Source organism: Acartia tonsa, chromosome 11 (genome assembly GCF_053477335.1).
Source record: "Acartia tonsa isolate MP-2025a chromosome 11, ASM5347733v1, whole genome shotgun sequence".
Classification (NCBI taxonomy): Eukaryota; Metazoa; Arthropoda; class Copepoda; order Calanoida; family Acartiidae; genus Acartia; species Acartia tonsa.
In genome coordinates, this window is record NC_137270.1 from 39807471 (window position 1) to 39834700 (window position 27230).

Here is a 27230-nt window from a genome sequence, read left to right on the forward strand (position 1 = left end):
AGCATAGAGTTGCTACGCTAATTGCAAACAAAAGATGTCATGTATTCTTTTTAATGCCACCTGGCTTAATATTACTTGGATCTTACACCAGATTATCATGTACTCTGATAAAGGGAAACTTGTAGCTTCTAAAACATTTACCTTTCCCCTCCATTCCTACTTTATGAACTGGCCAAAATGTTAGAAACCTAAATTGACAACAATTTTTGCCCTGCCATAATATCCACTTATATTCTATATCCATTTTAATACCTATCACGAAAAAAAACGATTGAAGATTACGGCAAAAACGCCTAAAAATTTTTTAAAGTTCTTTAAAGGCAAGGATGAGAGCTATTTTACCTGAATAAAAACCACATTGCATCTAACTTTTCAGTCAGTTAAAAAGATTATTATACTTATTAAGTATTATTAAGTAACCTATACTATGGAAAAATGTCTGTTTGTTAATATCTTTTCTATATAAAGTAGAAAGCTTTTTTGTCTTTAGCGATGGATCTTGTTAACCAATGAACCTACATGGTTCTCCTTTACAGTGAAGCTTCTCATAGATCATGAGTTTAATGCTATATATTTTCTGAAAATAAGTCTGGAATGGTTTTAGGTTATTTGCTACCCTTTTATATCCCTTCGAATCATTCAAATTATAACGTTTTTTTATTCAAATTTTTTGTGGGGGCTAATCCCTACATAATGTAAATTAATTCTCAGATGTCCTATCCTTGTCCGTGATGAGACACCGTTTAGTTTTCTTATCTAAATTAAAGTATTGTCTGTATTGGCATTGGGTCTAGGGCTCCAACCTAAAAACATCTGTAAGAAAAAATAATTTTTACTCAATTCTAAAGATCTCCGATAATGGAAGTACCAATTTATTGTACTTTTCAGGGAAGCTTTATAAATGTCATTTGGTGGTTTTAAGCTATTTTCTTGACACTCTTCGCCCTAATATAGAACCACAGAGAGGCAACTAGTTTTTAATATAGAAATTGTTAGGGCATGCCTTCCTTTTTTCACTCCCTTAAAAAAAACTTCCCCACTTATTGCATGCCAAGTTGTTTTTTAGAGTTATCCTTTTTACTTTCTTAGATATGACGTAGTATAAGCTTTAACGTCTAACATTTTTTAAGGATCGACCAGAAAATGTTTTAGTATGCTTTTAGGTTGGGTTATGATTACAAATAAAGCGACGATTTCCTTGGAAATTTTTTAAAGGATTTATTTTCAGTAATTGTAGTCTGTTTAGCGTTTAATTGTAATGTTAAATTGCTGTTTAGAAGATTTTATGGACAGTATCAAAGATATCTTTTGGCTCAAGCTGTAATAGGGCTTAAATTTCACTAATCATTAAATTTATTTCTATTTTATAAGTGTAATGTGTAAGTTTGTCTGTTAGTCTTTTTTTCTTTTTTTATGCCCCCTGCCCCCTTTTTTTCTTGGTAAAACACCTTACCCTATCTCCATCCACCCCTTCTTTTGATAGTGGAAGATGGCGATCATAACTATTCTCAGATATCTTCAAACTAGTTTACCCCCTCTCTTCCCCCTCTCTTTTTTTCCTTCCCCTTTCAAACCTATAATTCTGGTGTTCATACAAATGCGCCAATTTTTGTTTTATAAAATTTTTTTGAAAATAACATCTGTTTGGTTTTCCTTTGCAATTAAGCTTTTTTTTAGGTACAGGGAAGGTTTTTAACTATTTTGGGAGAGCGTATCTCCACCCTCCCAATTTAAAATCCCCCACAAAATTTTTTTTCTGAATATTTCTTATTAAAACTCAAATTAAAAAGTAGAAGGGCGGTTGACTTATACCCCTCCCACCTTAAGAACACTTAGAGGCTTCTTGGGGGCGTTCGTTGCCCCTAGTCTTTCTTAAAATAAGAGCTATGTCTTGCATTTTTTTTCAATTAGGTGTTTGATCACGAATTTCATATGGTAAAAATATTTTTCTTATTTAATTGTTATCCTAAAAAGATAAAAGTTATGCTTGAAAATTGTTTTAATAGCTATTATTATATGTTGCATTTTTATATAAACGTGAGAGTTGTGATCACAATTGGCGTAACATTTGTACTCTTTGGCGTCAATGCGTATTTTCAGATATCCATTACTCGCTATCCTTCTTTTATCTTCAGTAAACCCCCCCCCCCCGGTGTTTCTTTCCCCTCTAATTCTTTGGGAATCTTTGCAACAAATGCGCGTAATCGTATTTGTTTTAACATAATTTTGAATAATGTATATCTGAAATCAAAATTTAATTTGTAGGAGCCAAATAAATTTAGAATTAAGATGTAAAATTAAAATTCACTGCCCCTAGTTAAATTATAAATTAAGAAATACTATAAATTAATTCTATAATTCTGGACAAATTTTGATGGATTTATTTCCATGTTGTTAACGGATTTTTTGGCCATTTTTTTCAGCCATATTGATAGAAGTGAAGCTACTCTACTCATAGCAAGGGTTGTAGGTCTATATGTTCTGGTTTTAAAAGGAAGAAGTGTTAAATTGTTGGTAAATTGACTTAAAAACCTTTATTACTGGTTTGTTCAGACTGGTATCCAAAATGTTTTAGTAATTTTAATCTACATAATGGGTAATTTTTTAAAAATCATCGGGGATGTATATCGATTTCTCGTATTCATTCGAATCCGGTGGATAGGAACCGGTTCTCATCCATACGAAAAAACTATGTCTAGCATCGTATTATATCCAGCTTTCTACGAATATAGAAATTTACAATCATAAGATTAAAACTACGGCAACTCGGGGCTAAAAAACTAGTTTTAATCTTATAATTGTACATTCCATATCCGCGGAAAGCGGTTTATAATACGATGAAAGAAATAACTATTACGACCATTGTCTTATCCCTAGTTACCATACATATAGTGTACTGTTTAATATCAGTGATATGATGGGATAAATTGATGTGCATTGTACATTCCCATTTATCATTGAAACGTTTATACACTCAATTTAATGTACCAACCAATTAAAACTCAATAAATATCCCGAATGTTGATAGGCCAGCGAATTAAAAAATGTTAATATAAAACTTTGGGGACTAGTGTAATAACCAGCCCAATGTCCCTTTCCTCTCTGAAACACTCATCTTTCTTTGTTCAAACGACTAAAATGCAAAGAAAAATATTGTAAAGAGAAGCTTCGCTCCATAATAGGTTTGAAAAGTAGCTGTTGACATTCCACGAGTTAAGGATTATTATAATGGATATTTTAAATCCATGGAGATATCATTTTTGCATCACAGTGGCTATTGGTGTCTTAAAACAAATTTTAAAAACTACCCAATCATGATAAACAGAAAAACCTCTTCTTCAGATTACAATCTTTAGCTGAAAAGTGGACACTACACAATCATCATTTGTTAGTACAATATTAAAGCCAACGAATAACAGAATTATGTATGTTCCTCCCTGACGTATTAGTGAAATAATAAACAAAATAGAACTAAATTAATATTAACACGTTCTCTTATTCGTTGGCTATCTCTTGATTGGTTGTTAAACAACTAGTATCGATACTTTTCAACTAATAATTTTATCTACGACAGGTAAAATATTAAACATCATTGGGGATAAAAATCAATTTATCGTCCATTTTATCCTAAAGACCTTTGTCTGATTGTTTGCTTTATTTGTTTTAATACATATATATTTCCAAAAACCATTTATCCACTTTATAAAATCTAATATAAGAACAATGCACAGATTAAAAGTAATGTTTCACTAGAAGTCGCTATCTCTTTTTGGGCTTTTTAAAAATACTGTACTATTCTAAAACAAATGGATTAGATAAAAATAAAATAGCATTTAGTTTTCATATTTAAAAATTGCCTAAAACCAATATGACATACATCATCGGGTACAAAAATGGCCCTTAACAGGTGCAATCCATTCAAATGCAAAGTTATTACTTCCAGACAACGATTGTAGGAGCATCAATAACAAATGAAGTATTATATTATTTTTGACTTAAAACAGCAAAAAAATCTTTTCCGAATGTGATTGAAATATCCATTTTTTTAAAGCAACGAATGATAGATCCTGTTTTTAAAACTGGATTAGAACCTACTCTCAGCCATATGAAACAAAATCATGTATAACATCGTGTTACAGACAATTTTCCACGAATATTAAAATAAAAAGCATAAGATACCATTTTTGTTATTCTTAAAATTTCTATTTTAATATCCGCAGAAAGCTGTCTATAATACGATGCAATGAATAACTAATATAATATTAAACCCCACTGGGAGAAAATGAATTTTGAATAAAATGTAACATGCGATTCAATGCAGTAAGATATCATATACATTAGCCTGTACCAGAAATTTCTGTTCCAAACAAAATATTTTAATAAATAATGAAGTAGTATGATGTATGTATGTTTGTCCTATAGGACAGGGACTAAGGGATAAGACAATGCCCGATAAATTGCAAACTTATAAATTTACAACTTCTGTATACTAAAATTGGTGGTCGAAACGTTTGGACACTCAACTTAATGAACCTACAAATCAAAAATTTTAACAAAAATCCCCAAAGTTGTTGAGCCAACGAATAAAAAAACGTCGGTGGGGACTAGTGTAATTAACAGCCCAAAGTCTCCTCCCTCCCTGCATGTAAGATCTCGGAAACTCTTTGACAGATTTAATTATAATCACACTTAGAAATAATCTTAAAATGGATTCAAATCAGGTTTTAGTCTATTTTTCGCGGTTAAGTTTAAGCAGAATAAAAGCTACCTCCATCAATTTTAATATGGAAGTGGGGAATCCAATTTTCTTACCTAATGGGTAGAAGATCTTGTTGAATCGCATACCTTCCTATCCAGAAAATAGCCTAAAACATAACCCCAAGAAAAAAATGAAACGGGCTATAATAACATAATAATATTTTATTTTAATTCAACATTTTTTTCGAGGAAGAAGGTTTGAAAGGCTTTTTTTTGGAATTTTAGTCCTAAACATAAATATCTTATACTATATAAATTTGATTATTATTCTATTAAGAACTGTAAATTATACTGGTACCCAAATTATATAAACACAATCTCCGTTGGCCTAAAAACTTTGGAGACTCTCATCAGATTTTAATTAAATGGTTCAAACTTTCAGAGTTTCCAATATTTTCAACCAATAATCTTGTGGGTGTTCATGAATTTATCGTACATTGTCTTATCCCTTTAGATTCCTGAGTAAAGTAGTTACTAATGACATATTATCGAAGAAAAAATGATTTTGAAAGGATTAAAGTTGTGTAGAATAAGTTGTGCGTTAATGAAGAATAGACAGACAAAACCAACTTACAAGTAATTTGCCAAGTTCGTATCTCTATAGATGTCTAGAAATATAAAAAAAAGCATAAAATAGTTGCAATATAAGCGAAGCTTGTTTAATGATATAATTCAATTTGAGATAAGTAACAGAAAAATTATTCCATGGGAAGCGCAGAAATAACAAGGATAAGTTATTTATAGCAATGTATTATAAACAGCTTTCCGCGGATATAAAAATATACCATTATAAGATGAAATCTAGTTTTGTTCGCCCCGAGATACCGAAGGCACGAGCTAACAAAACTGGTTTTAATATTGATTATTATGATTGTACATTTTATATTCGTGGAAAACTGGATATAATACGATGCTATACATAATTTTTCAGTATAGCTAATCCACAAGAAATTATATTTTCAAAGAAAGTCATATTTAATTTGTAATTGAGTTAAACTAACTTAATAACGATCGCACGAAAGGACAGATTTACTTATTGAATTTTAATTTTATGATTTTTATTTTAATATTGATGAAAAATTTTCTGCTATACGGTGGGCGTTATCCTCTAAGAAATTTGTTTAAATTTTTTTTTCAATTTTGTACCCCCCGACTACCGACGAACAACTATTTTAGGTTAGGTTAGGTTTTAGGCTAGGGAGCCGAGCGCTGCGGCTAGACAGGCAAGGGGGCCGAGCGCTGCGGCTAGGCAGGCAAGGGGGCCGAGCGCTGCAGCTAGGCAGGCTAGGGAGCCGAGCGCTGCGGCCAGAGTTCATAGTTCGCTGTCGGGGGGGGGAGGTACTCAAATTTTCAATATTGAAAAAAAAATTTCTAAGAGGATAACCCCATACGGTGCTGATAACCAGTTCCAATCCAGCGGATATCAATCGGTTTTTAAGCAGTACTGTGAAATAAAGTATGGGATCTTTTACTATTTATACTACAATGTCTTATGAATTGTAGAAAATCTGCACAGCTAAAAATACATTGCAAATCTTCTCTTTATTACATACACCCAGTATGCCTAGAATGTACGCAAGTTTCTAAAGTACAAAGTCAAATAACACTATGTAAAATCAGAGAGTAAGGGGACAATGGGCTGTTTATTACACAAGCTCCAAAGTTTTAAAATAACGTTTTCCTATTTCTTGGCTCAACAGCTAGGGGGGACTTCAGTTAATTTTATTTGGTTGGGTAATTAAGTTGAGTGTTCAAACGTTTTAACTACTAATTTTAATCTACTGAAACGGTAACTTTGTGTTTTATCATTGGACATTACATTAATTTATAGGCCATTGTCTTATCCCTTTAGATTCCAGATGTTAAATACTGCTTCGGAATTAATATTTGTTTTAAAGCCACTTATTTTATCTTAGTAAATTGATAATTGTACAACTCTGTTTATTGTACTGTACAAAATTGAGCCCTGGATTGAACTACCATCCTTCCTTCTGTCATGTATAAAAAATTTCACGACAAACTTGTTAAGATTTGAATTGAAAAACTAGCTAGTTCAATAGGATTTATAGTTATTTGCTTGTGATATACACAAATTTTATTTTTGGTGCGAAGCTACTCTACAAATATTTAAGTCTGTATGTATTTCTTTCCGTAATGTTAGAGTCTTTCCCATCACTTCCCTTAACTTTGTCTTCCCTTCAGATTCCCTTCCCTTACAAAACATCCCCTATCCTTCTCAGAGACTATCCATTTGTTTTTCCTTCCCTTTCCTTTTTCTGCAGCTTAAAAACATAATCAGCGATGGTAGCCAGATCAACAAATTTTATCCAATTTTTGAAGATTTTAAAAAATATTTTAGAAAAATTTTACGTATATAATTTAAGTGATTTGGGTACGATAGCCAATTCAGTAATTCCTTTTTTTAAGAGCCCACCTCTGATAAAAGTCCCAATAGTTTTAGCTAATAATAGAACGTATTATTAAATCTATGGGTACTAATTTAATCTTCAGTCCAATTGCCTTCGACAATATGCTTAATTGATATCAATACCTAAAATTGTATTATTGTATTATGGACAGCTTTCCTTCCGCTGATATATAAATGAAAAAGTTCAAGATCAAAACCAGTTTCTTTCCGAAGATCCGGACTATCAAAATTGGTATAAATTTTATCATTTTTATTTTACTATCCGTGGAAAATTGCCCGTAAAACATGATTTTTGGCATGGCTGAGAACCGGTTCTAATTTAACGGATATGAATCTGTTTCAAAGCCATACTGGAAAAAAATTACGTTATTAAAATATTTTTTATTTGGTGGCGACGTATTTGGTGGCCTCGCAGTTGGATATACCAATTGAAGAAAATGCAAGATGAACTATTCACCGTTATCATCAAAATATTATTCATGGATGTTGCATCAGATTTTCATGTACTTTAATAAAGTGATACTCACAGCTGGCTAAAATAATGATACTCCCATCCAGTACCTTATTTCATTCCAACCTTTTCATACTGGAAGAACGAACTGACTTAGAAATGAGGAACATATAAGTAACTTAAATTGACGACAAAATTTCCCCCTGTCAATATATCCACCTATTCTATATCCATTACCGTTATATACACACTCACAACTAAACATCATAATATTCACAGAAGCAGAGAGTTGGTATCACAAGATTATTTTCATAATCTTTTTTACAATTAATAAACTATATTAATGAACTATGGTAACTATAGTGGCTTCGCCCATAGCATTACGGGGCTCTGGTTTCAATGTGAGGGTTAGGGGGTCAGAAAATTAGTCTAAAAGATTTAGAATTTAGTAATGAAAAAACCTTTAAACCATCCTAAGAGCTTTGTGAAGCTTACTTAAAACGGAGGACTCAATCGTATCAGTGGTTATCGAGATCTTAAAGGACATAAGAGCCCTAACTTTTATGATTTTTTCTGTGTATATTCCCCTGTATTCCTGACTAATATTGGTCGTGTAAAGGATACAACATATTTTTCCTACCTTTTTAAAGGGGCCCACCTACTCTACAACTATTTGGTTGTTTGGCATAGCACAGATTAAAGTAAAAAAACTAGACGGGGAATAACTGTATGTCAACCTTGTGTCGACTTTCAATTGGGAGTTTGAAATTCAACGAAGAGCGTCGAAAATATTAACACATCCAAGTCGCTACAAAAAAAAGCAGAAAGCAATTTGATATCAGACGAAAAAGGTCTTTGGAAAAGGGGGGCAAGTATCTATGTCTGGTAATACATCCGTTATATATCCGTATTTATTTATCACAGAGTAGAAATATGTAAGGCGCGTGACATTGAAAGTAGGTGTTGACGGAATGCCTGGATATGTAAACAGATGAATTTTAAAGATCTGCAGGGTTTTGACTTGTGGACAATGGTCGTTTAAAACAGGTTGATTTTCTGTTTAGAACAATTCGACAAGAGAAAAAAAACATTTTGCCTCTATATTTTATGATAGTTAAAATTATATAAAATTGTATAATTAGCCCACATATACAAATATTTCTAAAAAATTAAATTTGTTTTCTCAGCTTTAAAGCAATCGTTTATTCTTGTTTTTTCTCCATATGCAACTAGGTTCAATTCGAATAGAAACATGTATTATGAAAAAAAAACTATATTTATAGTTTTAGATCAAAGCATTCCATCTTATTATAACTTTTAAAAAAACTGTTTGTCTTTAATTTAAAGTTCGTTTTTTTAAGGAAAGTTTTATATTGGCCTGGGGCAGGATTTAGGCTATTTGGTGGAGAGTTAAGGGTTAAATTTTTACAGGTTAAGGCTGTTAAAGACTTCGGAACCAGAACTTTCCCTAAAAATGGCAAAAACTATTCTTTTTAAGAATAAATGTCCCTATTTTTTTTGTAGTTGAAGCCTCTACAAATATGTAAAGAAACATGCAGCACAGAGAAAAAAAAAACAAATTCACATATGTTCTGTAAAATATATACATTTGTCAAGCATTTTGCATTATGAGATACGCAATAGGACAATGGGCGATAAATTGATGTACATTCCCAATGATGATACACAAAATTACACCTTCTGTAGATTACAATTAGTGGTTGAAACAATTGAACACTCAACCTAAAGTCCAACCAATCAAAATTTTATAAAAGTCCTCATAATTGTTAAGCCAACAAATAGAAAACATTATTTATTGTAAAACTTTGGGGACTAGAGTAATAAATAGGATTACACCTTCAATAAATTAAAATTAATAAAGAGAATCTGAAAAAAATGAAAACAGAGATTTTAGATTTTTAGAAGAGTTGATTTCCTAGTTGAGAAATAAAAGACAGTTTTTTCTTTATAAAATAATTTCTGAAGCCAAACCTAACCTAGCATCTTACGTCGAAAAAAATGCATTTAAAAATAAGCCATAAAAAAACCTATTTGTTTGACACTTTTGATACTTAATGAATAATTACTACTAAGAAACATAAATCTACCCAGGTATACACTTTTGTAACATTATTCTGTTGATACAATCACATGACCACAGTTAAACTGGGGACCATTAAATGATTAAAATCAATCTTTAAAAATTTCAATATTGATATTCAAAAATTTAAGTGTGTTCAGGAAAATTTTGTGAACAACATTCATAAGAAAAAGTTACATTGCCAACTAAGAGCGATTAGGGAATATTTTTTTTTTCTGGGAGGTGGTAACCCTTCCTAAAACCTTTACATACCTTCCCTGGACCTATCAGAAGCTTCTCTGTAAAGGAGTACCATATCGGTTTAGGGGTTAACAAGATCCTTGGAACAAACACACGCACAAACAGAGAACAAATCAGAGGAGCTAAATGAAGCTTTCCTAAAGTGGAGATATCGGTTCTGTAGTTATTGAAATCTTAAGCTTCTGGCATAAAAAAAACCTTACTACTTTATGTAATAGGATACATTTCTTTGTTGATATTATACCAGCACAAAGATTACATCAGAAATCCTGTCCCCTAAAAAGAACAGCAGAAAATATATCCCGCCCCCTGAAAAGTTTGATTTGAATGATTGGGTTTTATTTATAAATGTCAAAATGCCTAATTCGATTACATAAAAGTTTTCAAACAATATTTCTTAAAAACATCAAATTAATGATATTAGCGAATGAAACCAACCTAAGACTTAGATTAAGAATCAAATTGTGTAGAACCTTCCCTTAACCTATGTAAAGCTTCCTTGAAATGGAGAAAACAATCGTTTTTAAACTATACAAGACAAAAAAACTTACTACATCACATGCATCGGGTTTTGCCTGAGAGTGTGCAAAGTGCACACAAAAGTTTTTAATCAATAATTCAATTTTCGAAACCTTTATAAAATCCATAAAAACCTAATTAACAATTAAAACATATTTTTTTTGCTTCATTTTTTTGAAACCCAGATTTTTAAAATTTTTCCCCACGGCCGTTTATCCATATTAAGATGAAGAGCTCTTTGTTGAGTGAGAGAGATATGTCAATACAAGTTGAGAAAGGTCATTACAATACATACAAAAAAATTCATAATCTAATCAGAATGACAACATCCATTAAAGCGAAGACGGTATGACAAACGGACATTAACGCTTGAAAGTATAGTGTTAGAACTTTATAAGCATAATGTAAATTTATAAATGTAAACAAAAGTGCATTTATTTTTGTTGCAAAATTGCCAAATTACAGAATTCTGCTAAAGGACATACTTACATTTTTATGACTTTACTATGGAGATTCTTCGCTTATAAGAGTATACATGGTTGTCCTTGTAATCATTACTCAAAACAACAACAAAAAATTTCATTGAGTTTAAAACCGGTTCTAAGCCATAATAAAAAATGCAAAGACAAAAAAATATTTGAATCGATGCAATATGTATTTGATTTTATTATAAAATATTCATAATATCTCACATATTTAAATATCCTTTAATGTGAAAAAGAACCGACCATCCCCCCCTCCCATAAAAATTGTATTTACTATCCTAGGATTTTAGTGGCTAATGAAGTTAAACAAAATAACCCATGCTGCCTTATTATTATTGGTTGGATAGCTTGAACACTGCTAGTTTGAACCTAAAGTGATTACAAAACTTTGGGTCCCATAATTTTATAATAACGCGTTCTTATTCATTGAACTAACAACTTTGGGGACTTTTTATTGAATTCTGATTGGATGGTTGATAAAGTGTGTAAACGTTTCAACCACTAATTGTAATCTACAGAAGATATAATTTTATGTATCCACTATGGGGATGTAATTGTACAATGTATCGGCCATTGTCTCGTCTCCCTGTATAATAGCAGCTTAAAAGTTTTTAGGGGGGTTTTAATGAAGCCAAAACAAACCTAAAAGGAAATTAAATTTTTAAAATATCACCAAATGCCTAAAGACATAGAATGATCTATCATTGTATCGACAATCAAATATTTAGTTGTCGTCAGAGATGAGATATACATATTCCTAAAACAATTTCGAAATCGATAAATATCTGCTGGATTAGAACAAGTTCTCAGCCTTACAGAAAAATCATGTATAGCATCGTATTACAGACAATTTTCTACAGATATTAACATAAAAATCGCAACAACTTTTGGCACTTCTATTTATAGTAATTTGTTCACAAAGTTGAATGTGCAACCAATCTTTAAAAGGGGTTAATTTATTTATTATCATTGAGGTCGTACATTAATTCATCGTCCATTGTCTTATCCCTTGAGACTTGTTATGGATATAATTGTCTTTTTGTTGAAAAAAATGATCCCTTTTCCACGTATCATGTCAAAATCAAATTTGTGTATAAATTCTTCTTTATTTATTCACACTTTGGAAAATATTTAGAAAAAAATAATGGATATATTATTACTTGGATGTTGCACTAGATTTTCATGAACACTAATAAAGTAATACTCGCAGCTGGCTAAAATAACGATACACCATTTACTTCCCTCCTACTTGATGAACAAATGATAAATAAATGAGCCTATGAGGTCCACTTATGCAACCTAAATTAACATCAAATTTCTGCTGTCATTATATCCACGTATTCTACATCAATTAAAAAATATGTTCCTTTGTTTTAGTAGCGAAGCTACTCTATATAATTCACAATATATGACCAACAGTCCGTTTTACTCTACATTGACTCATAACTCTATGTTATTTGCTCGCCTGCTATTCAAGATAGAATACGGGTTTTTGTGAATTATACTCTGACAAATTAGCATCTACTCTTTAACTCCTTTTACCTGTCTGTCTGTCTACTAAGTTATAGTTTTAATTTAGGGAAATATTTTTGATTGTTTTATTTCTTGTGTCTTAGGGGATAAGCCAGTGGATAATGAATTGATGAACATCCCCAATGATGATTAACATAGTTACCTCTTTTAAAGCTAACATTGTTGGTTAAAAAGTTTGAACCATCCAATCAAGATTAATGAAAGTACTCAAGATTTGTTAACCAACAAATGAAAGAGAAAGCTTTTAAAACTTTGGGTACTAGTATTATTTAATACAGTCTAATATTTCCTATCCTCACAGAAATACACATTTTTGTACTTTTTTTGGGGTGTAAATTTAATTTTCCATTGTCCATCTCAGTAAATGGAAATAAAAAGTAATTGTGTCATATTACCATAAAAAGAACAGACTACCAAAATGCGTACAAAAAAAGCAAAATTTGTAACAGAGGGAGGGATTACTTAATCTAAAAATGAATATAAAAATGTATCAGAATTAAAAAATAAGTAGGATTGTTATCTGTTAGTGGTTTTTGTTTGGTATTACAGATAGACAGAAGGACAGACAGACAAACAGACAGACACAAACATTAAGAGAAAAGCTTCCCAACTTTTGTTATCTAAACAAATCATTGATACTATGACTTAAATTATTTCAATAATTAAAATATAGAAAGCAGGGCTTTGTCAGCTGCAGTCTTAGCCACGCAGCTTAAATATAGCATTTTCAAATATTAAAAGTGCGGCAGTCAATTTTAAGAATGAATGTCTATGCCCCTTTGCAATCCATGTTTGTAAGCATAAATTACATACATACAAAGAAGTTAATCTTATTTTGGAATTAGATTAAAATTATATTATGTAATACATAATTTTTTTTTATAAAAACATGAAAAAAGTGGCAAGGCTAAGGCACATAACGAACGAATAATAACTTGATTTTTTGTCAACCCAATTTAATGAGAAAGGTAGAAGACATTGTGCTGTTTATTACACTAGTCCCCTAAGTCTTAAAATAAAGTTTTCTTATTCATTGGCTTAACAACTTTTTGGACTTTTATTGAATTTTGATTTGAAGTGTCCAATCGTTTTAACCACTATTTGTAATCTACTAAAGGAGGAATTTGTGTATCATCATTGGGGATATAAACTCTCTCTAATTTGTTGGCTTAAAACGTTGGTTACTTCATGAATCATTGACAGCCTGGTCCAAAATAGAAGTGCCTAACTTTTCAACCATTAAACTATAGGTTTGTCATCATTGGGGATGGACTTTATTTATCCTTCATTGTCTTATCCCTTAAGATCCCTGGTAGTAATAAACTAATCAGGATAATAACACCCCAGAAATTCAACAAAAAATTGATTGTGCCCGCGCAGAGAAATAAAAACTTTTCATTATCGACACAAAATTATCAGGGAGGATGGGGACATTGATGCTGTATAATACACTAGTCCCCAAAGTTTTATAATAAAGTTTTCTTATTCGTTGGCTTAGCAACTTTGAGGTCTTTTATTGAACTTAGATTGGTTAGTTCATTTAGTTGAATGATCAAATGTTTCAACCGCTTATTATAATCAACAATGGTGGTAATTTTGTGTATTATTATTGGGGATGAACATCAATTGATAGGCAATTACCTTATCCCTTTAGATCCCTGCAAAATGATGCATGTCATTCCAGATTCCAGGATACGTGAATGTATAATAAACATCATAAAATAAAATATCATATAGAACTAGTAGCTGTGCGCCGAGCATCAGGGACCCTACATAAGAAGGAATTGCATAAAAACAAACATTCCAAACAATTATGAATTAAAAGCTACCCAAAATGTTTTTTTTAAATCAATTTGTTTATATAAGATTATATCTTTCTTTTGTTCTTAAATTATATTTTAATCATTTGTACACTTGTTGTAGAAATTAGTCCTTAAAAATATAGTCATTTTATGTAAACTTATGGACATAACCTTATTGAAGAGAAGCTTTACTACATATAAGGGGAAGTTATTAGCTAGAAATGGCCAGAAGGAATTGTATTCTTTGAAATGGGTTGAATGAAAGCAGCAAACTTCAAGTTGGGAGAATAACAATATTTTACTTCCCTTAACAAGGATTATAATAGGGAATAGATAATGGATGATAAATTGATGTACATTAATAAACAACAATTCCCTTTCTGTTGATAAAGATTATTGGCGGAAAAGTTTGTACACAACAAGTTTGTTTCATCTAATCAAGATTAAATAAAGTCACCAAAGTTATTAAAATAATAAACGAGAGAATGTATTTTTAAAACTTTGGGGATTAATATCTCCTGCCACCAAAAAAATATTTATTTATTAGAGAAAAATACAACCTACTCCCCAATTTAAAGGGTTATGAAAAAATTTACATTTCCTAGTGTCCAAAAGATTGCTGAAGTACAGGGATAGGGCAATAGTAGATAAATAATATGCCTTTCAAAATTTTAAGTTTACATGAAGAATTCATGACTGACATACCCTTATAATGTACAGGGTGGGGCAAATAAGACCGGACAACTTCTAACTTCTAAACAAATGAACATAAAATCGTCAATTTTAAAGATTTTATTGAATTTTAAAAACTGGCAAGCATAATAGGTATATAACTACTAGATTATTCAATAAAATCGCTGCCAGCCTCAATCAACGCCTTCACCCACCCCCTGAACCGCCCGCAGGCCCTGGTCACCATGTCCCTGTCCAAGCTGGCGATTTTCTCCTTGATGGTGGCAATGAGGGAGGTCTTTGTTGTATAGGCACGTCTATTGGTGCATGCTTCAAAGTAGCCCCAGGCCCAAAAGTTCATTGAATTAAGATCGGGCTGCTGGGAGGCCCCATTTCCCAAGAAACGTGAGTAACCGCAGGATCCAAATTCACCCAACTTTAAAGCTACCCTTTGATACGGAGGCTCTTATTTGGACCACAGTTGAGCTGGAACGACGTTCTATACATTTTTGGAAATGGCATTAAGATTCAGCTAGGGTTGTCAGCGCAATCCATAGTCTTAAATGAGTTTTTAAGTTCCATATGGGTCTCTAACGTCGAGAACTGAGAAATTTTCACGATTTCACACAATTTTTGACATCTTAAAATCTACCACGTTTCACTTTGCCGGAGTACTACAGCCAAGCCACTTTAGATAGAGAGCTCTAGTCTTTTCTAGTGTCTTATTTATGTATCTAACAGTATCCCCAGCAAGTTGCATAACTCTACCTCATCTACAGATAGGCTGAGATCCGATTTAGTGGGCCCTAATCGAGGATCCAGATTATTCCACCGGCGCATTTCGAATCTGCCTTGTTGAACATAAGCGCGGCGAGCTCGGAGTACGAGCCCATCTTCGTCCAAAGATTTTTTTTGGCTAAAAGGTAATTACCTAAGCTTTGTATAGTGGGGTCAAACGTCCTGATTGGTCAAGTAGTTTTAGCGCTATGGCCGTTTAAAGTTTGTCAGGTCTTATTTGCCCCACCCTGTATATGTCGACATATTCACATAAATCTTATAAATAAATATAGCAACAAAAAGATTTAATTGAGTTGTACTTTAATTGTTCTTCATTAACATATTCCTTTACCCCTGAGGGGATTCGCCATTTTTTTGGCCTAACTTACGTTGTAATCAAAAGCGTAATATGCATTTGTTTGTATGTGTGTGTGTATTTTGTCCGCAGGGTTAAAAATATGAAGCTTTTCTTTAATATAAGCAAGTCAATATCTCCAATACTCTTTCCCAGCTAACGGAATATGAATTGACTTAAAAATAATTTGTATTAGATACAGGAAATTTGATATTGAAAATCCAACTTTTTAAAGACTTAAACATAGATATGCTTCGTATAACCTGGTGCCTAATTGTCATAGAAATCACTATTTAAAAAAATACATCAATAGGATTTAATTTAATTCCAAAGTCTAAATTGTACCAAAAGGTTCTAGGAATCGTCATGTACAATCCTAAATTGATGCCCATGAGCTATCCGTTACGGACCAACCTTATTTGTAGAAAAGTATATATCTAAAAAAAATGAGACGTGCTGCCACTAATGGACAAAATTGATCTTGTTAGTTGCATAAATTGATACGCGGCATTAGGATTAATTGTGCGCGCTCAACAACAAAACCGAAAACAGGCAAAAGATTTGGAAAACTCAGGGACGTAGGGATAGGCCAATGTGATCAATTAATAGTTATTTATAGCATTGTATTATAGACAGCTTTCCGCGGATATTAAATAAAAAATTATAAGATAAATTGCCTTTGCTGGCAAAACGGGTATTAACCTAATGATTTTTATTTCAATGTTTGATGAAAATTGTCTATAATACGATGGTATACATGATTTTTTAGTATGGCCGAGCACAAGTTCAAATAAAGCATATATTAAATCGGTTTGAGGCCCTACTGGAATATTACTTCTACCAATTTATTACTGCTGAATTTTCGTTAGCGTACAATCTTTATGTGAGTAGCTTAATATTACCATGCCTATTTGGATTTCTGTAACAAGGTCATGCAATCAAAGACATTCCTAGATTTATTTGAAAGTACTGTCATGTTCTTTAGCTTGTATTTTTTAAGGGAGGGGGGGGGGGTTGTTTAACACATTGTCCTATTCCTGTATCCTGTGGCAACAACCAGATCTAAGGAAATGACTATGGTATCTCATTTAAATGGAAATATTCAGGGATGGGGAGTAGGACATTGGTCTGTTGATTTATACATTAGGCCCCAAATTTTTAAAATAATGTTTTCTTATTCATTAGCTTAACAACTTAAGGGACTTTTATCTTATTTTGGATTGGTTAGTTCAATAAGTTGTGTGGCAATCTACAAAAGGGGTAATTTTGTGTTCATCATTGGGGATATACATCAACTTATCGTCCATTGTCCTTTTCCTTTAGATCCATTGGAGAAGGGCATTAAAGAATTTTTAGTAGCGAAGATACCCATAAATAATTATTTCGGTCCTTTCGTGCACCAGTTTTATAACTTCTAGCTTTAGCAAACCTTGAAAATTTGAAAGGATACTGTCCTATTACTTCTAACAGGAAAACTTTATTTAAGATATTATGTCCCTTCATGCGTGAAAATTTTTTAACCCAAGGATTTGTTAGGCGACTTTTTTTTTAAGGAAGAGGGATAGTTGAATTGATTCTAAACCCTTTCAACTGCCAATATATTATATCATCTACCATAGGCTTAATTGGATGTTTTATGCCTAATTTTATTCGGGAAACAAATAACAGATTATTTAACAGTAACGTCTAGGTAAATATTAAATATATTATAAACCCTAATTAATTATTTTTGTGGGGATGGGGGTGGTGATAGAAGGGTGAATCTTTATCAGGAGGGATTGTTCTAACTGCCACATAAAATAGCTTAAAACCATGGTATGGCCAATAGGTATATTCTTTAAAAGGTAGTGTACCCAATCAAGATGCTGTCTAAAATGGTGCAAAAAATGGGGACAAATTTCAAATTGTTTTGGCGTGTGACGTCATACCCCCATCTCTTTTCTAGGGGGTTTCTTTCCTCCTTCCCTTTTCTTTCCCCTCACTTGTGACGTAAATAAACAGCCCCGTCAAATCAATTTGAAATTTGTCCCCATTTTTTGCACCATTTTAGACAGCATCCCAATCAAGTCTAGTAGTTACAGAAAAATAAAACCTCATCTAGACAGACGGACAGACAGACATAACTCTACTTTGTATAATATATACTTTTTTCCTCCATAATTAAGAACAACAATAAAAATACTCATGTGCTTGTTACATATTTTTAATTAAGCCAAATATATGTTTTTAAAAACCTCTTTTAGGTATTGTATAAAGACATAAACAAGGATAATTATATCAGTAAAAACGCAGCATTATTAAGATAAAAAAGAATCCTTAATACTACAATAAAATAGAAAATGTTTTGTCGATTGTAGAATGCTATATAAATATCATTAAGTGACGGTTAGTTGATTAAATTACGGTCTTATCATAATTAAAGAGGAGCCACACTCAGAGATTTATAGGGATAAGGCAATATGGCTGATAAATTAATGTCCATCCCCAATGATGAAGCACAAAAATAATCCTTTTGTAGATTAAAAATAGCTGTTTCAACCAACCAATCAAAATCAATATTAGTCCCTAAAGTTATTGAGGCAACGAATAAGAAAACGTTATCATACAACTTCTGAGACTAGTGTAATAACCAGCCCAATTTTCCTTTCCCTTCCTGAATCACACTTCAAAAGTGAAATTAAGATTTAAGAGAATTAGAACTTCAAATAATGCTAACCTTTTAAGATTTTAAAAATAATACTTACGCTGGAGTCCCTTCGAATACACATAAATTTTCTTGTTTTAGAGTTTGTATAATTGTCTGAACATACGTGCTACTTGCTATAATTATATTGTATAGAAGCTGGGCTGCTGAAAAAGCAAAAACTCACATTTTAATAGTAAACAGTCCCTATCTCCCCCCCCCCCCCAAAAAAAAACAATATTTTTTGTGGTGTGTTCTTTTAATCAATGTTAGATTTTATAAATTTAAAGGTGGTCCGCAGGGTTAGAGCTGTTTATTGTTTTAACAAGAACAATTATATTCTTTAGTAGCAAATAAAGAAAAAAAAGAAGGAGGGAAAGAAAAAATTAAAGAGAGAAAGTGAAAGAGAAAGAAAGAAAGAGAGAGAGAGAGAAAAAATGGGGCTAGATATATATAAAGATATCAAATAGAAAAATAAGAAAATACATTACCATATAGAGTAAATTAAATAATAAAAAAATGAAAGGGAGGTATGATATCATTTGTCTACTGTCGATTTAAGCAATTTTCCCATGTAAAATGAATAATGCTTTGAAACGGGTAATTATTTTCAATGTTTTAAGGGCAGGTAGGCCCCATATCATTAGGACCAGTGGTAGCATAGCTACTTCACAATTAACTTAGTCTTTCAGTACACTTTTAAGTATTTCAAAAATTCAGTCACTTTGTTTGAAAGCACAAATAAAGATATTCTTCAAATATTAACTAATATTTTAAAAGCAGTTTTTAGTGGCAATTTTAGTATTTTAGAGTAACTTTGCTGTTGAAAGATAAGTAGCGCTACATTGGAAGTTAACACTAGCTTTAAGGATATACGGAAATATCCTAGTTATAGAGAAGCAGCGCTACTAAATATGATAAGTATATCACACGTATGAATATAGACGGACAGATAAACTCTAATTATAGAGTAGCTCCGCTACTAAAACTTAAGAACATAACACGAATGAATAAACGGTAATGCCAATTAAACATAACAACACCACTGAAGAAATGCAGGGAGGGAGGGAACAGTGGGCTGTTTATAACACTAGTCTCCAAAGTTTTATTATAACGTTTTCTTATTCGATGGCTTAACATCTTTGGGGACTTTGATTGATTGAGTGTCCAAACTTTTCAACCACTAGTAGTAATCTACACTAAATTTATCGTCTATCTCTCCCTTTTTCCCTGATTTGTTGTATGCACCATTTCAAAGTCATTTAAAACTAATCAACATACATTTTATCAATGGAAGGCATACGTTTTCTGCAAAATAGTTGATAGGAGTTCTAGACACGGATTCGGCTGCAGTTTTCATTTGGAGGAAGGGGACATTTAATTTTGACTATGTATTATATTGGTTTTAGGAACACTAACTCTCATTCGAGTAGCTGGACAAAGTGTCTCAAAAATCATCCTTGTGACGTAAAAAAAATGAGGGATTATCCATCTTTTTTTTTAGAAGTTTTCTCGTCTAATCTCCCTCATTTTTATGACGTCACATGGCTGATTTTTGAGACACTTTGTTCAAACACCTCATTCGATTGTACTTTTATTGGTTGGTTCAATTATGCAGTGTCCTAACTTTTAAACCAATAATTTTCTATTATCATTGGGAATGTACTTTAATCAACATCCATTGTCGTATCCCTTAAGATCTTTAAACTGCCAAAACCATTATTATATATTTGTAATTAGTAAAATATTGAAATCTCTAATGAGTTATATTTTACTTATCCATATCCATTTTAAGTATGAATTATAAAAGAGCTCCAAGTACCTAACTTTAATTATGTTGAACATGAATACCAATTTACCTATCTATATGTCTATCTATAGATCTCTCTTTATTTATTTATTTACAGAGATCTAAAGGGATAAGACAATGGCCCATGAATTGATATATAACTCCCATATATACCCCTTTTCTAGATTACAATTAATTGTTGAAACATTTGGAAACTCAACTTAATGAACTAACCAATCAAAATTCAATAAAAGTCCCTAAATTTGTTAAGCCAACAAATAAGAAAACGTTATGATAAAACTTTGGGGACTAGTGTAATAATCATCCATCTCTATATTTTTCTGGTATTTAACCTAAACTTAATTTAGATGATGCTGAGTGAAAGCCGGAGGCGCCGCCAGTTCCTAGTGAAGGATCCCGACCTGCTGACGGCCACTACCTGGCGCGGCCAGCAACAGAATAACCAGGATCCAAAGGAGAAGAGGTAACTTTATACGAGATTCCATGCCCTTAGAGGCCTTTAGGGAAACTTGGAGTAAAAGAGGGGGGGGGGGGGGAGGGGGAGGGTAAGTTGAACCTCTACTGAATTTTCTTTTGTTTTAAACAGAAAAAAGTAATAAAAATTATTATTTTTTACAAGTTCAAGACAAATTTTAAAATTTATCGACTTTTGCAACTTATTATACTATAGCATGCTGTAACTATTCCTTTACTTTTCAGGGAAGATAATTGGAAAAGACTTCGTGTTCAAGAACAAGAAAAGTAAGTTTGAATTAATGGTAGCGCAGCTATTATATTTAAATGTCCATCTCTTAAAGAAAGACACTATTTTTTTTTTAGAAAAATGATTTTGCTAAGATTTTTGGATAGTTTTATAAATCCAGGGATCTTAAGGGATAAGACAATGAACGATAAATTAAAATACAAAATTACGAATATCTTTTTAAAACTTGATTTGCTGGTTCAGACTAGCAATGTCGTAAGTTTTCAACCAATAAATACAATCTGCAGTATTTTTTAGCTCAACCCCAAGATACCTTAAATTATCTTACCAAGGTGGTTTACCAAGTTTAGATTTGCAACAATTTAATTACAAAAAAGAACAACCTTGCTGAAAAAATAGCTGTATTTAGGTCTACTATTTTTATTATTAAATAATTGTTTACTTATTTTGGCTGCGCTATTAATGAATATAAAATTTGTCATCTGTTATTTTTTACAATGAGAGGTTTCGTGATTAATTGTGTAAATCTTTAAGTATTTATATTTTTTTTAGTGAGAAATCTGCTCAGAATAGCTCCAATCAAATTATACCAAAAGGCATCAATAGATTATCACGTAAGTTTAGATTTTTATTCTATTTATCTACATTACATCCATAAGCAATTTCTTATAAGAGTCTTGTCGATAAATTGAAAATCATTACTGTATTTAGGCCCTATTTAGTTAGGTTTTATTGGCTACTGGGAAGCCAGCGAGATTAGGGCAACGCACAAATCTATCTATCTATCTATCTATCTATCTATCTATCTATCTATCTATCTATCTATCTAGTTGTATCAGACCTGCTGATGAGCGAGGCTATAACCTCTATGACCCAGAAGAAAGACTCTCCCGAGGATAGTGGCCATGATTCTGGCCAAGGGTCCATGAACACTACAGGTAATAATTCAATTTTGTGTTCCCCTTAATATGTTTTCAAACATGGTTTTTTACATATTTAATCAGTAACCTTCCTTAGATATTTTCTCCCCCCCTATGGCTAAACCTGTGAGCAATTCTGTTCTTTACACACACTTAGGTTTGACGATAAGGGCATCATATTAAAGAATTAATTCATAGCAGAAAACAAAAAGTGTTCAACAAATAAAGAAATAATCAAGAAATAAAAATTAAAATAAAAGGAAGTAGTAACTTTAATTTGTTGATTAAGTTGATATGTTATACAGATACACTGATTTATAATTGCGAAGCTACTCATGACTAGTCTTTGAATGTATGTCTATACGCTTGTCTTTATTTTATTAAATAACTCGCAAAAATTACAACAACGTTCGTTTGTTTGTCTTTCGATAAAGAATCAGCAATTACTAAACCGATTGCGTTCTGCTTTTTGGAGGATGTCTTTAGAGAGTGAAGGGATATTGGACTGCATAATGGTTCCAAAAATTTCTATCGATAGTTAGCTTTTAAATAAAAAAAATAATTTCTGTTTTGGTATTCCAAATTTTCCCCCAATAACTTTAATCTACAGAAGGGATAGTTTTGTTAATCTTGAAAGAGGAATAACATTAATTTTTCATTCATAGTTTCGATATTCTTTGGGGGGTAAGGTGGGGGGGGGGGGGGGAGGGGGCACCCTTAAAATTGAAATTGGAAAGACCTGTATTTGTTCACCCACTTAAGGGTAATATCTCAATGGCAAAACTCTGTGCACGCCAGTAAACCCAATGGTATTCTAACAAAAATCTAAAGCAGTTGAACGTAATCTGCATTCACATGTACATTCAAGATTGTATGATTTAAAAATTAAATTTGTAAGTCATAAGTTTACATGTATTAATTTTTACCATTTAAGGATATTAATTTTGGTGTAAAATAGTTTAAACATTGCTTTTGTATGGATTATTAACATTAATATCCGCTTATATAGTTTAAGGAAATGTGTATTCTTAATTTTTTACCAGAGAAGCTACTCTATAAGCAACCTTTAATCTACTGACGGACATTCACACTCTATCACTATTCACTACAGTATCTACGACTGTTTGCGGTCTTATTTTGAGTAAAGTAAACATTTCTTCATTTTACAATATTGCTATTTAATAAACCCATGTCCATAATACATTAAAAGTCAATACTTAAATGAATAGATTAAGTTAAAGTTAATTTATTTAAATTAGCTTTTAATCTCGAAGTTAAAGGTTTGAGTCCTAACATTTTTTTTTGTAGTTTGAAGTTCTGCAATGGAAGTTAAAGGGTTAAACCCTAGCCATTTTTTTGTAGCTTGAATTTAAAGATTTGAAGTCTTGCCAATTTTGGGGGGTTTTGGAGACAAATCTTTAGAATTACAAAATAAAATGACACCCCCCCCCCCCCCCCTATTACTAAAGAAACAAATACACAGCTATTTACAAACTAGCTTTATTTTGACTGACAGTTTTCTTTATAGATACCACATTCCTGCCCCGTGTAGATGTAGATTAAGGAAAAAACTAATAAGGGTAAATAAAACACCCACATACCAAAGGATGGGGACTTGTGTTCGGCAATTTGTTTCTGATTAAATCAAGCAATGTTTTCTTTTTGTAAAATTAAAAAAAGTTTGGAAAGTAAGAGTTTGTCTGGAGTAAAAAGGATAATTAATTTGAAATAAATCTACAGCCCTTTCTTCCTACCAATAATGATAACAAGAAACTTTATACCACTATAAAAAATGATGATGAATTTTTAATCGAATTAAAGCTTGTAATACTTTAATAAAATAAAACACTTGAATATGTGTTTTAATTATATCCATCAAATTAAGGAGGTTTCAATGATATATTGATATATTTCGTTAGTTTATAAAAATAGATGTTAACCCCTTTTAATGGCATAGCCTTTGTCTGTAAATCCATTTATAGTGGGTTTCATATTTTTTTGATAATGCATTCCACTTTATATTAAGTTAATAAAGCTCTGATGATGCGATTTTGGACAAACTAATAACAGACAACTAGCATAATAAAATTCTTGAAAAAATATCCATGTTCCTACTTTATACAGGGAGGAAGGAAAAAATTATGATAAAATTTATCTATATTCCTTTCTTGCTTCAATATTGGAAGGGCAATAAAGGCAGAATTTCAATCATCAAAATTTTAAGGAAAGATTTATTATACATTGTTTTTATCTCTTTTGCTCTGACAATTTGATGATTTGTTGTTAATGATTTTTCGTGGAAAGAGTATAAAAAAGTTAGATGTTTTTTTAAAACAGCTCTTTTGTGCTGTTAATATATATTAAGTTATGACTTTATAATACACTATCGATATTAAGAATGGATGTAGAATATACGTGGATATTATGACAGGGAAAACATTGTCGTTAATTTAGCTTGCTAACATCGACATCACTTATTCATCTAGTAGGAGGTAGGGGAGGGGAAGGGTAAAGGGGGTGAATGGGAGGGGGGTCGATAGTTTAGCCAAATACAAGGTTTACATTATTAGAGTGCATGATTATCTGGTGTAAGATCCAACCAATAATAGATCCATTGTCACATGAAACTTGGTCTTGCATATTTGAAATTCTGTTTGATCTAAAAAGAGGTCCTTTTGCAGATGTGAAAAACAGCCTAAAAGTTTTGGTAGTATGTTAAAACCAGAGCAATTTCCTATCAGCAAAGATCTACATACAAATAAGGAATGGAGAGCACAATGAAGGTTAAATTGATACATAATTACTTTCCTTAACATTTTTAAGGAATTACACTCCAATTTGCCCCAATAGGTGTGGGTCTAGAAGGGGTTAAAAAAGGGAATAACAGCCCATTTAAGGGTGTTAACTAACACCCATCAACAACTTCCTCCTGGACCTACATTCTTTTTTTTTTTTTTAAATGTCTTTAGCTTTGCAAGAAAAATAGCAATATTACCTCTTTTATCAAAGTTTAATTTCGACAAAATCATTTAATAAATTAATAAATAAAAAATCGAGGTTAATCTAATCATGACTAAATTCATAAACTCTCTCTTTTAAGTTAAGCAATTTCCCTAATTGAGTTAATTTAAATTTTATCCCATACAATAATTAGGTGGAATATAATAAAATTAAAACTAGATAAACTGAACTGAATTAGTGATTGAATTGAATGATTAGAACTGGTTTTAAGACATACTGAAAAATCATGTATTGCATCATATTATATCAGTTTTCTACAAATTTAAAAATATACCATTTTAATCTTATAACTGTACATTTTTATTTTAATCTTATAATTGTACATTTTTATTTTAATCTTATAACTGTACATTTTACTATCTGCGGAAAGCTGTTTATAATATGACGAGATAAATAACTATTATTTAATTCTTTATGTATATAAATATCTAATAAACATTTTTTTATTTCAGAAAGCTCAAGTGATTCAGAGAAGTCTGGCTTGTGGGCTAACTCTACCAGCAGATTCAAAGGTATCTATTTCTTTAAATTATTCAATATTTTTCAAACGACCATTTAAAGACAAAACAACCTGTTTGCATACAGTATTGTTTTTAGCGTGTGTTTGTCTACAAAACTTCCTGGACGTTTATTTACTACAATGAACAGTTCTGAACAATTTATGTTGCATAATTTCAAAATCTTACTCAAAATTTGAATAAATGATAATTTCAGGTGACAAGGATGCTTTGAAGGCCAAATCTGGATCCTGCAACCTGTTAGATTCATTCCCTGCATCAAGAGTTTAGGCTCAATCATTAGTGAGCTTTGTCTCAGATATTTTGAGTAATGACTCAATTAGTTTTGATATTGACTTTAACTTCATGAGTCTAATTTTAAGTAGAAACTCAATTTTGTATTTTAATTGAAGAATATGAGTAGAACTCATAATATTGTGTACTAAACTCAAAACAAATTCAGTTTTGACAAAAGTCTAATTATCTGTTTACTGATGAATAAATGAACAATTACTTAAACATTTATGAGTAAAAACTCAAAACTTTAATAGTTTGACTTAAACTTCTTTGAGTCAAAACTCATGACTTTTCAGAAAAATGAAATATTATTTAAGTGACACAAGTCTAAAATGACTTTATAAGTTCATTTATGAAAAAGTATGTTGTGTATTTTTTGTCATCATAAACTAATAGTAAGTTTTAATCTAATGCTCAAAATTAAACAATTAAAGTGATAAAAACTATTTATATATACAGTGAAAATCAAAGAAGTTGAACAATAAGTATTATGTGATTTTTATTTTATAGTACCTATGTATTATGAGGATTTTTATATACAGGGTTTTGTGTCATGAAATTTATCATAGTATATAAAAAGCATTTAAAGATGTATGTATAAGTCATAAAAATAGTCAATATTAAAGGGCTTACAACTAAGCATAATTAAGATTTAATGAATAATAATGAAAATCTTTTAATATTTTTTAAAAAATATTTAAGAAGAAAAACAAGACAAATTTTCTTGTTCCAAAAATAGTACATATTCTGAAAACATATTTTAGAACAGAGCAGCAAAAGATTTAAGTATTATTTTAGTAAATTTTCAATTGTATTTTGAGAACATCTTAACCTTCTTTTTTAAAGGAGGATTTTCTTTTGTAGGTTTAACCAACTACCAAAGGCAAAATAAGATCAGTGTTGATAGGGAATGAAATAATGCGCTCAAAGAAAAACTTTATTGCCTCCAGCATTTCTGCTAGTGAATTTTTTTATTGTATTATTTTTTATGAAAACATCTAAAACTAATATATTGTAATGTCTTTAATAACACCTTTGCATTGCGGAAGTTGGAAGCAATTAAGTTATTGTAGCCTTTCTATGTCTCCTCTGATTTGAAAAAAATATCGGATGGTCTAATTTATTTTCTATTGACGAATCCCTGGTCCATATCCTGAAGCCTGAAAGTCAATCATTCA

At 31.3% G+C, this 27230-nt stretch overlaps 1 protein-coding gene across 1 annotated transcript in view; it reads left to right on the forward strand.

The window, feature by feature from the left end:
- The window catches only part of LOC145332167 (uncharacterized), a 130236-nt gene extending 103667 nt beyond the window's left edge, over positions 1 to 26569 (forward strand). The window contains exons 15-20 of the mRNA XM_080177118.1: positions 20962 to 21077; positions 21314 to 21355; positions 21870 to 21931; positions 22148 to 22255; positions 25711 to 25770; positions 25973 to 26569. Coding sequence (XP_080033244.1) covers positions 20962 to 21077; positions 21314 to 21355; positions 21870 to 21931; positions 22148 to 22255; positions 25711 to 25770; positions 25973 to 26046 — 462 coding nt within the window. The 3' untranslated portion in view covers positions 26047 to 26569. The remainder of the gene's footprint in view (positions 1 to 20961; positions 21078 to 21313; positions 21356 to 21869; positions 21932 to 22147; positions 22256 to 25710; positions 25771 to 25972) is intronic.
- The last annotated feature ends 661 nt before the right edge of the window (positions 26570 to 27230 follow it).